Raw genomic sequence first — 18,498 nt, 5'->3', positions numbered from 1 at the left:
TCACCAAAAAAATGCAAACCAAATTACATTTCGGATAAAGCTGACACCAAAAAAATGCCAGAAACAGCATTTCAGAAACAGAAATCATTAGCAGACTCATTTTTTTAAGACTATTCATTTTAGGATATTACACCTTTGTAAAGAGCAAGCATTTTATCTGGTGCCATTTTCCCCTGTAGGAACCATGGTTGACGGAACAATGGAGAGAATTCCCTATGCAAATTACAATATATTAAATCAGATTTGCTTCCAGCAGGTTCTATACCATCAGAAATTGTTCCAGGGTTTGTGTATTTGTCGAGTGGCCATAAACTGCAAAAACCTACCCTCTTTTCTCCTGTTCCCCCCTCTTTTCTTTGCCTCCTTTTAGCTCTACAGCAGAAGATGAGGGAAGCAAAGTTTATTGAAGGAGACCATGAAAAGAGTTTCAAAACATTCCACATATTTTCTCTGCATAAACACGCTGTGAATTTCGAATGTGAGTAGTGCCAGGGCACTGTCACTCAGACCCCAGGAGTTCACCCAAGTTAGACAAATTATGCTGCCCCTTATCTCAGTTGTTACAGTTTCTTGCCTTTCATTCATTCACTGCCAGTGGCTGGATTTTATGGCAGTGTAGGGGAGAAAAGGAGCCTCAACTGCTGAAGTTAACCTCTTGCGGTGAGACCAGTAATACTGGGCTTTCCAATAGAGAATGCACAAGGAGATGGCTGCTAGCCTTGTTTGCCAAGGCAGCAGTCAAAAGAATGCTGAAATTTGGCAGGTATGAGCAGGAGAAATGCTGTGTTATGGAAACGGCCACTCCAAACTCCCTTCCAAATCTGTTTGGCCCATGTCAATAAAACAAAGTAATTTAGAAAAAAATTGTACATGTCCTATAAAAAACTAGATAAAGTAGTGTTGCGGTTGTGATTTGAATAGAGGATGGTACTGCTGAGCAAACGTTCCTGGCAGAGGGCAGTGGCTGTTGCTTCAAACATCATATCCAGGCTATAATTAATATTAACCTCCAACGACAGCAGCAATCTCTCTGCTTTCATCAAGTCTCATTTCCTCCCTGATAAAGACCTACTTATTACAAGAGAATGCAGGATGCGATGAGAGGATTCATTTCTGAAAATCCTTTTGCAGCCACCTTGGTCCTGGTAGGTACCGAGTCAAAGTACCTGTCCCATATGCCAGGTATTGTCCAACCGTGAAGTCCCTTTGGCTCCTAGAGCCTGTGCTTGCAAAGCAAAGGGTCTGGCTGCTGCCAGCCCCAAACCCTGCCTTGCAAGTCCATTATCCCAGTCTCTCCTGCCGGATCCACAGTGCCTTGTTAGGAACCAGAAAATGTTGAGTTTGCACAGCAGCATCGTGGGAGATACGTGCATCGCATGCCCATTTCTAAACTCATTCCATTTAATGATGAGTACCTTTAATGCTGTTCTGCTGAACCAGTTTTGAGAGCATGTTTTATTTATGCAGTAATTCCAAAAAAGGGAAAAGCTCTTACCTATTGTTCTTCGGAGATCTTCACACTGGCTAATGTGAGGGAATTTCAAGATTTCCTTCCACTTTTTGCTTTTGCCTTTGCGTTTCCCTCCACCCCCTGCAGAGAAAGAAATATCAGGATTAGATTGCTTTGGGGGCACAGCCCCATCCAGAGTTTAGCAGCCCAGTCACAGTTCTTATGGATATCATTAATAATTAAAGCTGAGACATTGTGGGTAGACGTACAGATCAAGTCTAAGCTTGTCTGCGCTGAAACAGACAGGGGAGGCAGCATCTGGCAGAAGATCAGCTCACTAAAAGTTGGGAGGTCACTTGTGGCCCACCAGGTCCAGTTCAGATAACAGTGCTGAACTGAGCATCTCCAACATCATCTCTGCCCCAACCGACAGCCGTGTCACACAAGTCAAATAATCTTGTAAAATAACAGCTCACATCTTTTCAACCTAGATCTCTCCCTTCTAGATTTGGGATGAGCCTTGATTCCATCCCAAAAGAAGTGCTGGAAACTGAAGACCAAAATTCTTGTCACCCCCCCACACACACATTAGATATACTGACAACATGGCAGTACCGCTGATGTTACACACTCTGGTCACTACTGCTTCCACAGGAGAAAAAAGTGCGAGAAAATTAATATAATATCTTCATGAGGAGAAAATCTCATTTTGGTTCTTTTTAATCCTTCTCACTCTTGCCCAAGATTTCTTGAACTGGCCTGTCCTCAAGGTGAATGACCTAGCTGGCTTCCCCCAGCTCTGCCTGAACGAGGTCCACGACTCTCAGCCTTCCATGCTGATCAATCTCCCTCCTCAATGTCCCTTCATAAACACCTCGCTGCAGGCATCCCTGGCATCTCCAGGTGCCACATCTGAGCTTGCAAGGGGGATGCCTTCTGCACTGGGCTCCGACCAGTAAAGGTAGCGTTTCCAGTACACCTCACTTTGCTCCTTGCTGGGATCACTAGACGACACACTGCCCACGGGGTTCGGCTCCCTCAGCCCAGGCAAGCCTAATGCAGACTGACGTGCTGCGTGTGCTCTTCCCCACTGTCTGCTAGATGGGCACTCAGATCTGAAGCAGCTCAGCCTAGGAGAACGTTTTCAGATTTTTTTCTTGTGTCTCTCTCTCTTTTTTTTTTTTTTTTTTTTTTTATTTTACTGTCATTGGGCACTTTTTTACTCCAACCCTCACCTAGGTTTCTCTTTTATGCCCCCACATTTTTTATGCTGCCATATCAGCACCGCTGCAGAGGGCAGGAGGTATGATGTGGTGCTGGGGGTTTCATTCCCGGCTCGTTTGTGTCCCTGTCCTGCTCGGAGAGGCTGTACAGCCAGCAGCGAAAGAGTATCCCTCTGGACATGGAAGCCCAGATGCAGACTGAGATTCTCTGAATCGCTGTATTTACTGCAATTCAGTCCCTGCACACAAAATCTGATTCACTTGAGTCTATTTTACATGCGCTGGCACGTCGAATGACTAATTCAGAGCTGAGTTAATTCTGTAGAGGGGCTGGTAGAGTCACAATTGCAGATTGAGGGTGTGCTGGGTACTACATGATATTGCAGGCTAAATTAGGAGAGCATTGACTCAAAAGGTAGCAGACCATTACAGAGAAAACAAGAGCCTTGCAAAAAATTGTGAAGTATTGCTCTCTGTGGGGTGTTTCTGATCACCCCTTCGGCGCAGGAGTGCTGCTTCTGCATTTCACCTTTTATTCCTTTGCTTTTGGTGACCAATGGTTTTGTCATTGCAGAGCTGGCCTTGAATTATTTTAAACTCTTTATTGACACGAATTTATTGTATGTCTACATTATGCAATGTAGTGCAGAGATATCTGCACTAGCCATGAAGGAGCTAGCTTGTTTAGACTATTAGGAGTACAGCTATGCTACCCTTTCCAGGAATTAGTCTCCGGCAAAGCACAGAGAGCTGCGGCTGCCTCCACACTATGCTGTATTATGCAATGCAGATGTACCCTTTGGGTCTATAATAAACTGTTCTTCAACCTCCCCTCTTCAGTGCATCCCAAACACTGCTGCTAAAGTAATTTCCTCTCCTGTCCCTCCAGCCACAGCATCGCAGGGGCTGTCTTGATCTCTTCTTGCAGCATATGACACTTGGTCTTGCACGCTGGAGGTCTTAGGTATGCTACAAGGCGCTGAGAAGCATTTTGTAGGCTGGGGTGGGCACTGTGATGGTCCATTCACCATCCCTCCTGCTCACCAGCGGCTGCAGGGGTTGGATTCAGCAACCCGAAGGGTCCTCCACTGGCTTTCGTCTCCCTGAAAGCCCACTCCTGCAATCCTGCACAGCCGCTCCTGCTGGCCACGCTGCCACTTCTTGGTGCTCCTGACCTTACGCCTCGTCACACTGTACTTACACTTCTCTGCCCCCTCCCTTCACACGCTCCTCTGGGGAATGATCCTGTGGGAATTCATGTTTCCTTCTCTTCACCAGTCATTCTCTTTGGCTGTATTTTCTTCCCTGAACTATTGCTTCATTTTTTTCATCACACTCATTTATCTCGTAAACTTTGAGTTCTGTGCCTTGATGTCAAACCTCCACGGGACTTAAATGAATTAAGTATATATTTATTAGCACTGGGGGAGGGATAGGAAGGAAGGGGAGGGTAAGGAGGGAGGGGAACAGCTGGGCTGGTGTCACAGCAGAATGATCCCCCTTGGAGACCCACAGGGTTCGAATATGGATTTCTGGATCCCTTCCTCTGGCTGCCAGCTCCCAGAGCAGCTCATCCCACCTCCACGTACAAACACGTGCCTCTCATTTCTGCCTGCTGCCTCTCCCGCTGCAGAGACCCACTCTGCTCTTACCAAGGAATAGACGGAGCGGGGTGCTGGAAGGGGGCAGGCAGGAGCTCTCTGCTTAAGGTATGAGCAGGGACCAAAGGCAGCACAAGACGTAGGCAGCTGCTTGGGCAGCGGTGCCTGCTAGAACAGTATTTCCAATCATTGCTGGACACAGGAGGCAGCGGGAGTAAGCCAGCTGAAAGCATCCTTGAGGCTGCATCTGCTCAACACTGGTACATCTTCACCCATTGAAGGTCTACCCTTGAGGCCAAAGCACTGGGGATTTCAGAGCATACCTGCTTCTCCAGCCACCTTTACAGAAGTGCTCACAAAAAGGTTGTATCTTTAGCAGCATCGAGCTGTGCAAAGCATTGCAAAATAGCCCTTTCCTCTACATGACAGCTCTGAGATTTGTGCAGAGACGAAATGATTCTGCTGAGCTGGGCCAGAATGTTTTTAAAATCCATTCAATGTAAAATATATATTGATATATTTACATTGGATGATGTATTTCTGACATTAAATTTCCATCAAAACTGGAGAGGGGCTCTGCGGTCCCCTGTTTCAACCGCGATCGATACAGCCAACGTGTTCTCTTCTCTTTTCGTGGCCATCCTCCAAAAATAAGCAGCCTTGCCTGATGAATCATTTGCTCTTAGCTGAGCGTGAAGTAGCGTTACTGTTTTGCCTGTGACGTCTTTATGTTAAAGATTCTGATCAAGTGCTTTAATCGACCTGACCTTTCCGCTCTCAGCTTTTCTTGTGGAGCCAGCAAACACTGCTGGCTCCAAACGTTAATTCTAGGGGGTTTGAAGGACATAATGCAGTGAGACAGCTGAGACAGGGTAAATTGTCTAGCAGAGTGAAAAGCTAAAAGGGGACGTTTCTCTGAATAGGTCACTAATTGTGCAGGTTGCAAAGGGAAGCTTTCCACACATTGTCTTGATTACTGCCTTTGCACGGTCTCTCCTGGACAGGAGGATTTGCAATCTTCAAGGCAGCTTCTCAGGGCTAGACTAGACAGACATGCCACGTTTTAGATGCGAGTTCCATCAGGTGGTGTTGGAGGGTCTGACTGCTTTAAAATCTTGGTTTGCTGATGATAACAAAAGGTGAGCTCCCAGCAACAGCATGAAATCTCAGCTCCACTTCCCTGCATGCACTTAACAAGTCAGCATTTGCAAACCAAGGATTGAAGCTAATTCTCTAACATGTCAACCAGTCCTACAGGAAACAAAAGCATTTGCTCTACATCCTACCTCGTGAAAAATACATGGCATTTTTCATAGCATCTTGTGATGTCGGATGGCAAATCTAGCTCTGATCTCTGCCTGTAAGGAGACAGACACAACCAGAGGCACACATGTAAAACACTTGTGAGCAGCAGCTACCCTTAGCCTAAGGTGCCTACTTTTTTTGCCTCCATTATTCAGGATATACTTACTCTCCTAACGCTGAGAGCAGGTAGGAAAGTACTTGCACACTGTTAAGCCAGTGAGATATTAAGTGGCTTGTCCAAAATGACATGAGAAATCAGAGACAGAGCAAGGAGCTGAAGCCAAGGCCTTGAGCCTGTTAATCCTGCTAACGACAGGATCAAGCCATGCTCCTGCTCAGCCGATTAAAGATATTTCATAACACCGAGTTAGACATAATTATGGGTAAATTCATTCCAGCGTCATGCCTGTACCATATTCCATTCGTCCCTCACGCCACCATGCAAGGTGGTTTTTAAGCATAGCTAACTTGGCTTCATACTTTTGCCCTGTTCTTGCCCAAGCTCACAAGCCTGCATCACACCCCAGGCCTAGCTAAGCCAAGACGGCCAAACATTTCATTGCCTTCAACTGTATTATCTGCAATCTAGATAATCCACAATTTAGGTAAACTATCCACAGATCACTGAAGGACAACTACAGTTTGTGTCTTCCATTTCGCAACAGGAGCTAGGCTCCCATCCAAGACCTTCCCAACAAGAGTACAGAGCTCTGTACGCTCTGATTGCAAGGTCTTGATTACACAGCTTGTGAAAGCAGTAAAATAAACTAAAAAAAAAAATTAAAAGTCCAAAAATCATGGTTAGTGTCCTGTTTCCACTCAAAAGAAGTTTACAATACTTCTCCTCTTCCTCTTGCCAGCCTTCCTCTACTCACTCTCTCCCATCAAAGTGTACGCAGCTATACGCTAGATATGGAATTGCCATATTAGATTAAACAAATGGTCCGTCTAGTACAGGATGGACTGCAGGCAGCTTCAGAGGAAGATCTTGGAAAGCTGTTTCTAAAGTACTTGGAAAGCAGGAACTTTCTTCTATGCCCTATTAAGTAGATATGGCTAACAAAACATGAAGGTATATTGCTTCCAAAAATTTCTTCTTCTTTTTTAGAATCTATGCTACTTAAATTCAGGCTGTTCTCATGCTCCTGGTAAATGCCTTGGACTGTTGAATGTCCTTTTGCCTCACATGGGTGTGAGTCCCAGAGCTTAACCATGTATTTGTGAAGGAAAGGAATACCAATTTTAAACTGCTTATTTTCCTGGAGTGTCTCTTCTCAGTGAGACAGCATAAATAAAACTTACCAACCCATCATTTAGCCCTAAGAATTTTTCATATCTAACACATTTAGCCTCTAAGGCAAACAGTTTTATCCTTACAAGATCTCAGATGATACTCCCGACTAACCTGTGCTTAAAACAAGCACTTGAAAGACCATTAGGAACCTCTTTATGAATCCCTGTCTATGTCACCCCAAGGAAAAGGAGAAGAGTATGAGGGCTGGATTTTCAAAAGCAGGCAGGTGTCCACCATCCACTGGGACACAATGCCTCTGCAAACCAGTCTTTAGAGGCTCTCGTTTACAAGACGCAACAAAAAGTCCACAACATGCCCTCAAAAGAGAATCACGTTACATAGCTCCTCTTATCGATGCTAATCTGTCTTTATCTCCTGCAGCCTTTTTTGATGAATGTGACTCTGAATAGTCACAGGCCATGATAACGGTTTTGTGCCCATCTTCCCTGCTGTCACGGCATGTTTGCACATAAATCATCTGCATGTTGCTACGAACACATAAGCCTTACAACCGCTGTGTAAAACATCCCATTGCTTTTTGGAAATGAACAGCAGATGTATTTCATGTTTCAGCCTTCAGAACCACAGAGATGGGAATTTCATAAGCAAAAATGCAAGCTTCTCCCCAACAGAGTCAGGCTGGCTTTGCAATCTGGTTACCAGAGGACCAGAGGGCAAAACATTTTGTAGACAACTGGCATCTAAAGCGCTATTCACATTGGCTTACAGAAGTCACTGTTCATAAACAAATATTTATTGCAGGAATATCTACCTATTATTTAAATAAGAGGTCAAGTAGTACTGTAAATACCGATGAGTGGCTGAAACATTACTTTAATAACACATTTTATATGTTAATAATAATGTGTATGTTAATAATATGCTTTAATAACATCCACTGCCCTGAAGGGACAGAGGAAGCTAAGGGATTAGTCTTTGAAGACTGATCCTCAGGGCTTGACTATCATATGTCAAGGCCATTTTGGTACTACTCTAGGAAAATAAAGAAGGCTTTACATAAGCTACCTTTATGTTTAGTCAGAGCACATTGAAAGGATCTTAACTAAACTGAAAAAACACACCTTTAATTTTTTCTGTTGGTCCTGAGTGGGCATCTCAGACTGTGGCACTCTCCATACAAGTTTGCCTACATCCTCCACTGGGTATTTTTCATGCACATTTGAGATGATTTCAACAAGTTGTCTGTGGGTTTTGTGTGCCAGTTCACATATGCTGGGCGTATGTTTTGCTGCTACGCATGTTAACAGGGAGCTGTTCAGTGATGTGATTTCCCTAGATGCAGTTTAATTTTCCCTTGCGTAAGCATCTTTAGTTTGTTTATTATGGCGTCTCCGTCTTCTATGTCTTGTATTTTAACTGGATTGTGTTTATCTGCAGCTGATGAATAAGCAAAAAGGGATCATTGGCTTTTATGCCACAAACAAAAATAATCCTAAAGATACAAAGTATACTGAAGATTTACAATCTATTAAAAAAACAAACAAACAGTAAATCTTATAAAAATAAAACCAGCTATCTTCTAAAATAGTAAAATTAAGCACAGCCCCAAATTTTAACTTCTTATTCTTGACCTCAAAGTAAACTAGGCCACTGGCACAAATCCAGGGAGTTTAGTCATGTTATGTGGAATGCATTACCATGTACTGGGTGGTTCAACAGGCTGTTGAGATGAACTGAGTTGATGGCTTGAAATTTAAAGGTGCCTGGATAGTATTTGACATTGCAGATGGCAACAAGAGCAGAACAGACAATGCAACAAGTGAATCTGGAGCCACTGTGCTCCTTTGGAAGCTGTTTCTGGACCTGTAAGGTCTCTTGGAGGAACATGCAAAGGCTATGACGTCTGAACCTAGGGAGTATTAAGAGATTTTGTCCATCAGTGGTGTAGGTAACAGAAAACGTTTGTCTGTAACACTTCAGTATCGATGATTACTATCGGAGACCAACCTTTTGAACAGAGCTGTTGAGAATCAAGGTTATCACCCTGCTACAGATGCTAAATATGTCAGTGGAGTTTTCCTCCAAACTGGAGCTGAGAGTCAGAATTTCAAAGTTCTAGAAAATTCTGATTTAAAGACATTAAACCATTTCATTCTGATAACATTTGAGTCATCTCAGTTCTCTAACGTCAAAACATTATCATAGAACATATCAAATAGAGTATTAAGATGTATTATATCATTGGAACAAAATGGGTACGGTAAATTGACATTCTTTACTTCGTTAAAATGATGTTTCTATATTGTCAAAAAGAAGCTAGAAAAAGCAAACCCTTTTTTAAGTAGACATTTTCCTGCAAACCCTTTCATTTTTGACAAAACTTCATTCTCAGAAAGGAAGATTCTTTTGTCAGAAATGTTCTCAACCATCACATGTTTTGAAGCACACAAGAATTAAACAAGGAATGTGGCCTCCCCATATCTGAATGTTCAAGTGAATCTAAATTCCCACATTCTTTACTGGTTCCCTTAAGTTAATTTGCACAGCTGCGATTTACATTGACTGTAGGAGACCTGCTTCCCATTCTTCCAAAGGGAGAATGCAAATCCCTGCTCCAGAAATCCTGCCTGAATAGGGCTTGATAACATCTTTCCAGGAAGGAACTCCTCTTTAAGCAAAGGCTCTTTAAACTTATGACCTGTTCTATGTATTTATTACCCTGTTTTAGTAACACGCATGCAAGCTGCTAACCAATTCCTCCAAACCCAAACCTGCAAATGCAAGGCTTCACCCACATATAGTCCACGTAGATTGCCCAGGAGCACGTGTAGTGCTCCTGGATTCAGTGGTGCTCCTCGAACAACCCACACGCTCTTAGGGCTGGCCCCTAAAGCCAAAATAACCTTGAAGGGACTTGTGGGTCCTAGTCAGACACTGAGAGAAGTGACTAGAAGTCTAAGAAGGCTCTGCTGATTTGCTGCTCCACGTTGTGCAGTTCTGATGTTTAGTAACACAACGGCACGACGGGCAGCACGAGACAGGCAGAAGGAACACACAAGTGAAACCTGGCCCTGGAACAGGCAAATACACGGGGCTCGGCTCTTCTGAAAACCCTGGTGCCAGTTTGGAGTGAGAATATGCAAAAACCCAGCCCTGAGCCGGGAACGATATGGGTTCTGTCTGTCCCTGTCAAAGAGCTGTGTGGGCTTTTTCTCCTGCAAATAGTTCTGCAGTCTCTAAAAAAAGAACTTAGCCTCTGTGTTCCTGACATTTGAGTTTTATAAGGAGTATTTCTGAACTGTGGGGAGGAGATCCAGCTGGATGGGAGGTGAGAATTCAAGTGTGTTCCTATCAACAGTCTGTAGCCAAGCTCTGAGAATTATGTTCTTTTCTGGTTTTTTGCCCTCACCTAAACAAACTTACCAACAGGGCTAAAGAAAAGAATTTTAGTAGACATCATGAAAAATTAATGATTTGAGACAGGCTGTTTTATTAGGCCTGACTGATTTATTAGTTCCACTTAATTGGTAGAATCAGCAAAGCTTTGAGACGCTCTGATAAGAACCCAGAAATCCAGATGTGGTTTGCTTTCCGTACAAAAACAACAGCACACTTTTTCAGTTTAGATGGTTTACGTCTGAGTCGGGAAAACAGCTACCAGAAAAGCAAGACAGAAACAGCGTAAAGTCTCCGTGAAGGAAACAGAAGGGCAAGTCTCTCAAGCATCTAGATAGCCCACCTGAGCGCTCAGTCCTGCTCTCTGGCAGGCAGACTGGCAGACCCCAAATATTTAGAGATGTAACGCACAGGTCTCAGCTATACAGAGCCTGATGCATAGCGACTCTGCAGCCCCTTTGGGCTGCTGATGCATGCAAATACTCTTCCGAATCGCCGCATTACCACAGTCTCTCCTCCCACGTTTAATCCCACCAGAGATACTAGCCCAGCAAAGGTGCTGATATGGACACTTGAGTAGGAGGGCACTGAGGAAGTGGTATCAGGTGCCCAGTACGTTTTTATCTTGTGGTGTTTCTGTATTTTTGCAGTGGTCTAGAGGACCATTAAATCAGCCCCATGGTGCAGAGAGATAGCCCAACAGCCATAAGAAGTGTCCTTTAATGATGCCTGGCTGGATTCACCCTTCTCTCTCAACACTTTTAGTTGATGTAAACAAGCTAAAAATTGTGAAAATTGGGCTGGGAACCTCCTGAGAACACGTGTATGTATCTATACTGCCAGAATTGTTTGAGAGGAACATCTCTTATGCGACACTTCAGCCCTTTGCTTCCAGAGTCAAGCCAGGAAGAAAAGTACAGCATTATAACATGTCTTAAATTGGGTCGCTTTCTGTTTGAGGTCAGGATCAGCCACATCTTTCTTCACCACAAAAGCAGATAATGACCCTGTCCATCTTCCCGGCTCTCCTGGGTCAAATAACACGTCAGATTCTCAGCTACAGACGTACGTATAAAGCATAAATTAAACCGCAGCTATATGACAAGTCTTCACACGCTCTGTAGAGGAAATGTGGAGAGGGGGCTGAAACCACCCTGAAATGCCTGGCTACAGCGAGCATTTGCCAGTTGCAGTGACTGGCTGGCAGATGGAAGAAGCTGCTGGCATACACTTCGGCTTTGGAGGAAAGAGGTACCGCGTGGATGGCAGGGAGAGGGTGGAAGGGGGTGCACGGGGCTAATGCAAATGGGCATGGTCAGCTTTAGGGGAGACTTCCCCCTTACTTAGCTACAAAGCCTGGCTTTGGCCCCATCATCTCTCCCAGCAACAAGGTACCAACAACGCCTTTCTGAGGATCTCGCTGTCACGCCCCACTAAATCACCCCTGAAATCATAGAAAACGTTGTCCTCAAAAATCACTGACAGCCCAAGACATGATGGTAACACAATTGTATGCGTCAGCATTTAGGATCATTATTGTAAAAGGTTACAGAAGGGATTCAGGTTAATGGAGGTAATCTGTGATTATCTGATGTAACAGATTGCTCTGCCAGTGACTCATTCCTTCTGCCACAATATATTGCGGGTTGCAGCTGCAAATAGTGAGCAGGATGGAGCTGGCTCCCAAGCTAAGACTGTCCCTGTTGTTCGGAGAAACCCCCATAAGAGAGGGTGCCAAGCCACTGCAGGCATGTGAAAGCCCGGCAGAGCTTTACCGAGGGGAGTGGGTCGCGGCGGTGTACTACAGTCACTCATTCACGGGTGTTACTATAGCTACCACTTGAAGGACTCAACAAGAAAAGCAGAAATAAAAAGAGAAAATTAGGAGGTAGAAGACAAAAAAAGAGGAAACTTGTCGGAAAGCAAAGGCAGAGGGTTCCTCTGATTAGCTAATGAAGGGCTTCAAAAGCAGCGACTGAAAAATAAGGCTTGAAGGTTGCATGGCGTAAGCGTCAGATGATGCAAGCAGCTGGTCCGCTCTTGTCTTGCCTCTCCCACCCACCCACCCCAAGAGCTGGTGGTGGTAAGAACCATCTTAGTAAAAACAAAACAGCAGCTTTCTGCCAGGGATGGATTAACTATTTCCTCATTGCTCACAAAGTCTTGCACTCCCACTTGCTCTCCCTGCAGCTCTGGGGCCAGAATTAAAACAAGGTATTGATTTAGGCCAGCGGCACCCCGGGAGCAGCATGGAAACAGGCCACGATGAACAATGATCCTACCACCGGGGACCCCAGGAGGGAGCAAAACCTAGGTACTGTCATAGCCTGGAAGATGAAGGAAGAAGAAGAAGAAAACATCACCACGCAGCCATCCCACACCACCCACACCTCCCAGTGCGAAGACCCTGACTCCGGTTCAGAGCGGTGCCGGGTGCCCAAGCTAGCCCAATGCACCAAAAGCAGCTGCAGCCAGGGACAGACACTTCTAATATGTACATAAATCTAAATAAATGTATAATTCCCGCTCACATGCTTTCCTGACAGCCAGCTGTTCCCTTTGCTTGCTGTTAACCTCGCTCGGAGATTAATGTCACTGTCTGGGACAGTTTGTTAGCAATTTTTATTACAAAGCATATACATTTGGCTGGTGGTGGGCAAAAGCTAAGCCTTTGAGCAAATAAAAGACTAGGGCAGCTCACGGGGAATGACACAGAACAGATATCTGTGGGGTCTCTACCCTGGCTCTGAAAGCCAATAATGGCAAAAGGTCAGAGATCACGGGCTTAATTGTCCGATGAATTAATGGTGACGAACGTCTGTTTCCCCTCTTGTTAAAATTGACACCAGATATTTCAGAGAAAGCAGAAGGGCACTTGCCCACAAAGGAATGTTTTGATGGCTGAAGCTGAGATTGTTGCCAGCTCCAGCCCATCAGAGCAGTGTAGGTCAAACGAAGGCATTGTAGGAAAATGCTGCTGACTCCAGCACAAAACAGAACCTTCTGGGCCCAGTCGAGCAGCCATGGATTATCCTGCTTGCTTTGGAAAGAAAGATTGTTTTCTTATATTTAAAAAAAATAATCAGATCCAGATCTTTGAATATAACAAGTGTAAAAAAAAAAAAAAAAAAATTAAATCGGAGGAGTGCAAGTTGTACCATAAAAATCAGCCTGAGTTTGTTTCTTCCTGTTTTGAAGAAAAATTGAGAGCAACAGAAAAAAAAATACCAAAACTTATTATAAAAATCAAAATTATTCTTTACATTTTCCCTCTCCAGAAAAAGTTCCTCTTTCATTGCCTTATATAACCCTGGTTCAGCAATGCATCTTTGAGTGGAAAGTGTCATCATGGGAGCAGTAACGAAACCGGGAAATACTAGGGGACCATTTTTATCCAGTTAGTGACATTTTGTGAAGCTGGCTAACACTTTTCTATTGAAACAACTTCTTCCGCAGTTAAGAATGAGGTCTACTTACTTATTTTCTTCTTGTTGCTCAATCTCATTTTAATTCAGATTTTCATGTGGAGTTGTAGGAACAAGGATGAAAGCTTCCCTTTGTTTTACGGTGGTTATGTTAGTTTCGAGCTGTTGTGAAACATCTTTCCCGTTCATCTGAATATATGTGAACCCCTCTGGTGTTTTATTTAAGCTATGTAAACAAGGAACAAGCACTTTCTGAATTTTAAAAAATACAGTATCAGCCTACAAGTCAGTTTCTGAGATCTGTAAAGTGACTTCTTAAGTTGTAAGTCATTCCCCTCATTATGGTACATGCTGATACCTTTAATTAATAGCAGTAATATGTAACACTGTCAATAAGGATGTGTAACATTGAATTAGGTGACTAAAGTCCAAATATTTTTTCGGCACTGTATTTCCACAGAGGTCACGTCGACCAGGGAACAGACACACTGGTTTTCAAGTAAATCTATGTGCTCAGTCTCTGACTGAGCTAATTATAATGGTGCCTTTAGCATTGCTGTCTTTAAGTGTCTGCCAGCACGTCCCTAACAAACCACCAGGTTCATGTTTTTCTAGCCCAGACGGAAAAGTCTGATTATCAGGTCAGAGTCAATTCTAGCTCCGAGGCCGGTATACTTATATCCCACGTTAACCCAGCTTGCTGAGCTTCAATTAACAACAGAGAAGTTAGTGACAAGCCATCATCGAATGGTATATTTGCTTGCTTCTCGCTTCTGCCACTCATCAGTACCCGAGGGAGGAAGGCTGCTGGGTCTATAGGGCTGAAGAGTCTCCCCGAAGACTTAAACATGCTCCTGAAGGGCCGAGGGATGGTATTCTGCTTTAGATGGTATTCTGATTTTTAAACTGACGAGAGCAAAACCCCAAGCAGAAAAATCCAAGCCTCCTTATCTCGTTCAGCTCCCCCGGTGACGCAGCGTGCTCTGCACTGTGCAAAGCAACACAGCCGCAAACACTGATCTTCGTGTCTAAGCATCCAAGCCCAAGCGGCACATGTGCTATTTTAGCACCTCGTGGGACCACCCTGGGAGATAATATAATTAATATTATCTTGGTGACGGCTATTTACCACATCCCACTGGGAAACTGCAGTCTGTGCTTATGGAACTTGAACCCAATTAATACTTACTTCCTACCAGTTTCAGGTGTCTCCTGATTTAAAGCTACGTTTACAGACAAAACAGGTCAGTAACTCTTCCCAGTGAGCCAAACAGTATCTTAATCACTTGTGTTTAATAGGAAACAAATGACTGAGCACTGATAAAGTTTGCCATTATGCTTTTGAGGAAAAGAAAAGTGACTACAGAACAATCTGATAACGAGAGAATTTTCTTCCTGTGTAACTCGATATTTATAAACCTTCTCGGTAAGGGGGCAAAAAGGAAATAATTTCAGCTGGCTGAAGTTAACATCACAAATTAAATTTTAAAACAACAACAAAAACAGGACCCTGGCTGAAAACAGCGCTTATGGGAAAGACACGCAGAAACAACACGAGGGAGGGAGCCTCCATCCAGTTCAGGCTGCCCCCGGCTCCCTCGGCACGGGCTCTCCTGCCGCCTGCGGACATGCGCCGCTCCGTGCACGGCACGGATCCACGCTCGGCCTCTCCCACTGCAACCGGGGACGTGGGGTGTCAGGGGTAGAAGGTGGAGGCAGGATTGTCTTGGTTGCGTTTTCTGCCTTCAATGGAATGACTGAATTTAATAGCCTCCCTCCGTCTCCAGTAAACATATAGGTGGCTCATACGCATGAAGACACAGGATTCTTTTTCAAGCTAAGGGCTAGACTTTCAGCCTTACCATACAAGGAATTTCAGTTATTTTTCCATGGTTTTGTATGTTTAATCCTCTTGAAATGCAGGCAATGATTGCCCTACAGCCTGACTAGTGTCTCAAGAGCAGAACTAGTTCTCAACCATAATAGCCTCAAGCCCAGGTATGTCAAGCACCTACAACTCCAGCCGATTTCATCGGGAGCCACGCATGCCAGCAAGCCCTTAAACAAGCCACTCGAGAGAGGGAGAGATAAGGATCCTAACCGAGGAGTTCCCTCTGCACAAAATTATAAGCGCAGATTGTTTCTGGAGTAAGTGCTGGCTTCTAAGGCTTCCTGGTATGGAAGTTTTTCATGGGAGAATAACGTGGGAGATGTGGAAGAGTGCTTACAGTGATAGTAAAAATAAATATAAATTATTTGTATTTTATGCCTAAAAAGGCAGTGTTCTCAATTATTAAAAAAAGAAATGCTTATCTCCCAGAAGCAGAGAAGCAAAGACGGAGAAAAAAAGTAGAGGGTGCATCTACTTTGTTTCCCATTTTCCATGCTAGTAAATGACAAAGTGGTTTGCACTTTGCTGCCTTGGCTTCAGGTATCAAGTAAAATATTTCTGAGTTGCTTTTAAAGTATATTAATAAAAATAATAAAACCAACACATCCCTTGGCTTTTCAACAGTGCCCTCTACTTAAGGACCCAAAAGCATTTTGCAAACAAAAATAGCAAAAGCTTTTCCAGCTTAAAGAAGAATTCTGCCCTCACATAAATTAACATGACTTTTACAGTCCTGTTGAGACACTCCACATGTACAACTGGGAAAAGAAATTATCACAGACAGTTTAAATACACAGCTTTAATTAGAAAAAAAAAACAAAATAAACCCAGACCCATTCTTCTTGAAAAGTTTTCCAGTTGATATTGTCAGAGGACCTAAGATAACTAGGACTGCTAGACGCTAGAGGGAAAAGCATTCTTTGTTTTCTATTTACTCCACTTGCGTTAAGCAGCCCAGTTTTGCAGAGAAAAAGCACAGAGTGCTGCTGTGTGCGCTGTGCACGCACAGGTGTGGGTCCCTTCCACCAACTCCAAACTGTTGGTCACTTCTCAAGGGGGTTGCACACCACCTTCCTACTGCCGGGAGGAGAACAAGCAGCTGGAGAGAGCAAAAAGACCTGCTGAGAAAAAGGCTGACACCCACCCTTTACCAGACACCAGAGAATCCAATGGCGCTGATGTTTCATTACTTCCACTGCTCACAGGACAACTTGTTTAACATTTGCTTTTTCGCAGTGCCTGGAGGCCAACAAATTCAGGACTTTTTTGTACAAGGCAACGCATGAACACAGATCCCATCCCCAAAGAATTTCCAGCTGACAGTACCGCAGCCAAAAGCACTCCCCGTGACATCCTGAGCCCGTTGCTGTCACTGGGGATGCTGCCTTTGCTTTCAGCGAGGGCTAAGATTTCATCCCCTGTGGCTCCAGAGGGTCACAATTTTCCCACTCATCAACACAACTGCTTTCTGAGGAAGACCCATTTTTCGAAATGGGGTGGTATTACTGAAAAACCATAAAAAGTCTCTGGGAAAAATCAAGGACTGTAAATGTGCTGTTGTCCAGAGCTGACCACATTTCAAATAGATTTAATAAAAACATGAAGATGGAAAGAACATTGGAATAAGGGTGGATCAGACCAGTTGTTTTCATTCACTTTCACCCCGTGATCTCTTGTCTTTCTGTCTTCCCCAGTTCTGTCCATTGCTATCATATCAAGCATTAACTACCGATTTCTATTTTCCAGATTTGTCCTCTTTTCACCTCAAAATTCTTGTTGACTATCGACATCCACCAGCCTTTGATGCCACCTTCTGTCTCTGGCCTGTTGCAAGCTGAGCTGCTACCCCTCCACATCCTTCCAACTCTTGAAAGCAACCCCGGGAATAAGGGCCTGGAGCCTGTTGCTCTTCTCTTCCCTCATTCCAGGGAAATGCCTCTAGGAGTGGACTGCAAAGTCTTGTTCCCTCTCACTTGTTCTCTCTTTCTCTGGTGCACGAACCCTAAATTCTCTTCTGCATACTTGCACATCTTCAGCAAGCAGGAGACCCTCACTACCAGCACCACCAGCCTAACCAGCCGTCTGGTGTCTAGGACATGTAGGGTCTCCCTTCAGGATGAGGCAATGTCTCACGTTTCCTGCGCGCAGGGTCCAACAACTAGGATACGTAAGGATGGGGGGTTTGGAAACAGCTCCTGGGCTGTATCAAACAGTCCCTGCACCAAGTTGTGCCTAGGCCCTATATGGACCTGCTGTAAGCCAAAAGTGCACCAAAAAATGTCCTACCAATAAACAGCGGGGACAACTGCGTGCCAGCGCTCAACCCTCCTGCCACAGCTATATTTAGGTCACTAGGATGACGTCCTCTGTGATATACAGAAGAAATCCTTTGATGGTTGACTTGATCATGGCCAAAGTTTCACCATAAGCTGCCACCAGGACTTGGCTTTGGCCAGAACCTCCAGCTCACTCTGGTGAACCCAGTCATATTTGGATGTCTTTCACCCAACGCTGACACAGGCATGGATCCGTCTCGGAAGAATGAAATATAAGGGATGCAGCCTGGCATTTGAAATCACTGGCCACAGGCCTGTTCATCCTCTTGAAGAGCTGACACATTGAGAACACTGAATAGAAGGAATTCATGGCAATTTGCTCACACAAAAGAAGCCAAGAATAGGACCTTAGTCTTGTCCTGAAATCCAAGAGAGATACAACAGCAGATGTCTTTCATCTATATGACCTTTTCCACTTAGACAAAAAGGAGACAGGATATTAAATCACAGTTTAAGATTTTTATGACTCTTGGCAAGCATTTATTTATTATGGGTTTGTTTGTTTTGGGGCTTTGTTTTTAGGCAAAGGAGTGTTATTTTTTGCACTTTTCATGGAACTTCAGCTCAAATGCCATAAAAATGTTTAAGAATTTTTTTTCGGGTGATCTGCACATTT

At 44.1% G+C, this 18,498-nt stretch overlaps 1 protein-coding gene across 2 annotated transcripts in view; it reads right to left on the bottom strand.

Annotated features, from left to right (window-relative positions):
* Positions 1–18,498, bottom strand: part of GRK5 (G protein-coupled receptor kinase 5) — a 166,754-nt gene that overhangs the window by 95,149 nt on the left and 53,107 nt on the right. Inside the window, exon 2 of one of the 2 annotated variants that reach the window (XM_075026497.1) lies at positions 1,496–1,591. In XM_075026497.1, the coding sequence (XP_074882598.1) occupies positions 1,496–1,591 (96 nt within the window). Of the gene's footprint in view, positions 1–1,495; positions 1,592–18,498 lie in introns of those variants that run through there. The other variant, XM_075026498.1, reaches the window with a different exon arrangement.

Source organism: Buteo buteo, chromosome 4 (assembly GCF_964188355.1).
Source record: "Buteo buteo chromosome 4, bButBut1.hap1.1, whole genome shotgun sequence".
Lineage (NCBI taxonomy): Eukaryota > Metazoa > Chordata > Aves > Accipitriformes > Accipitridae > Buteo > Buteo buteo.
This window is presented reverse-complemented; position numbering and strand designations above follow the sequence as displayed.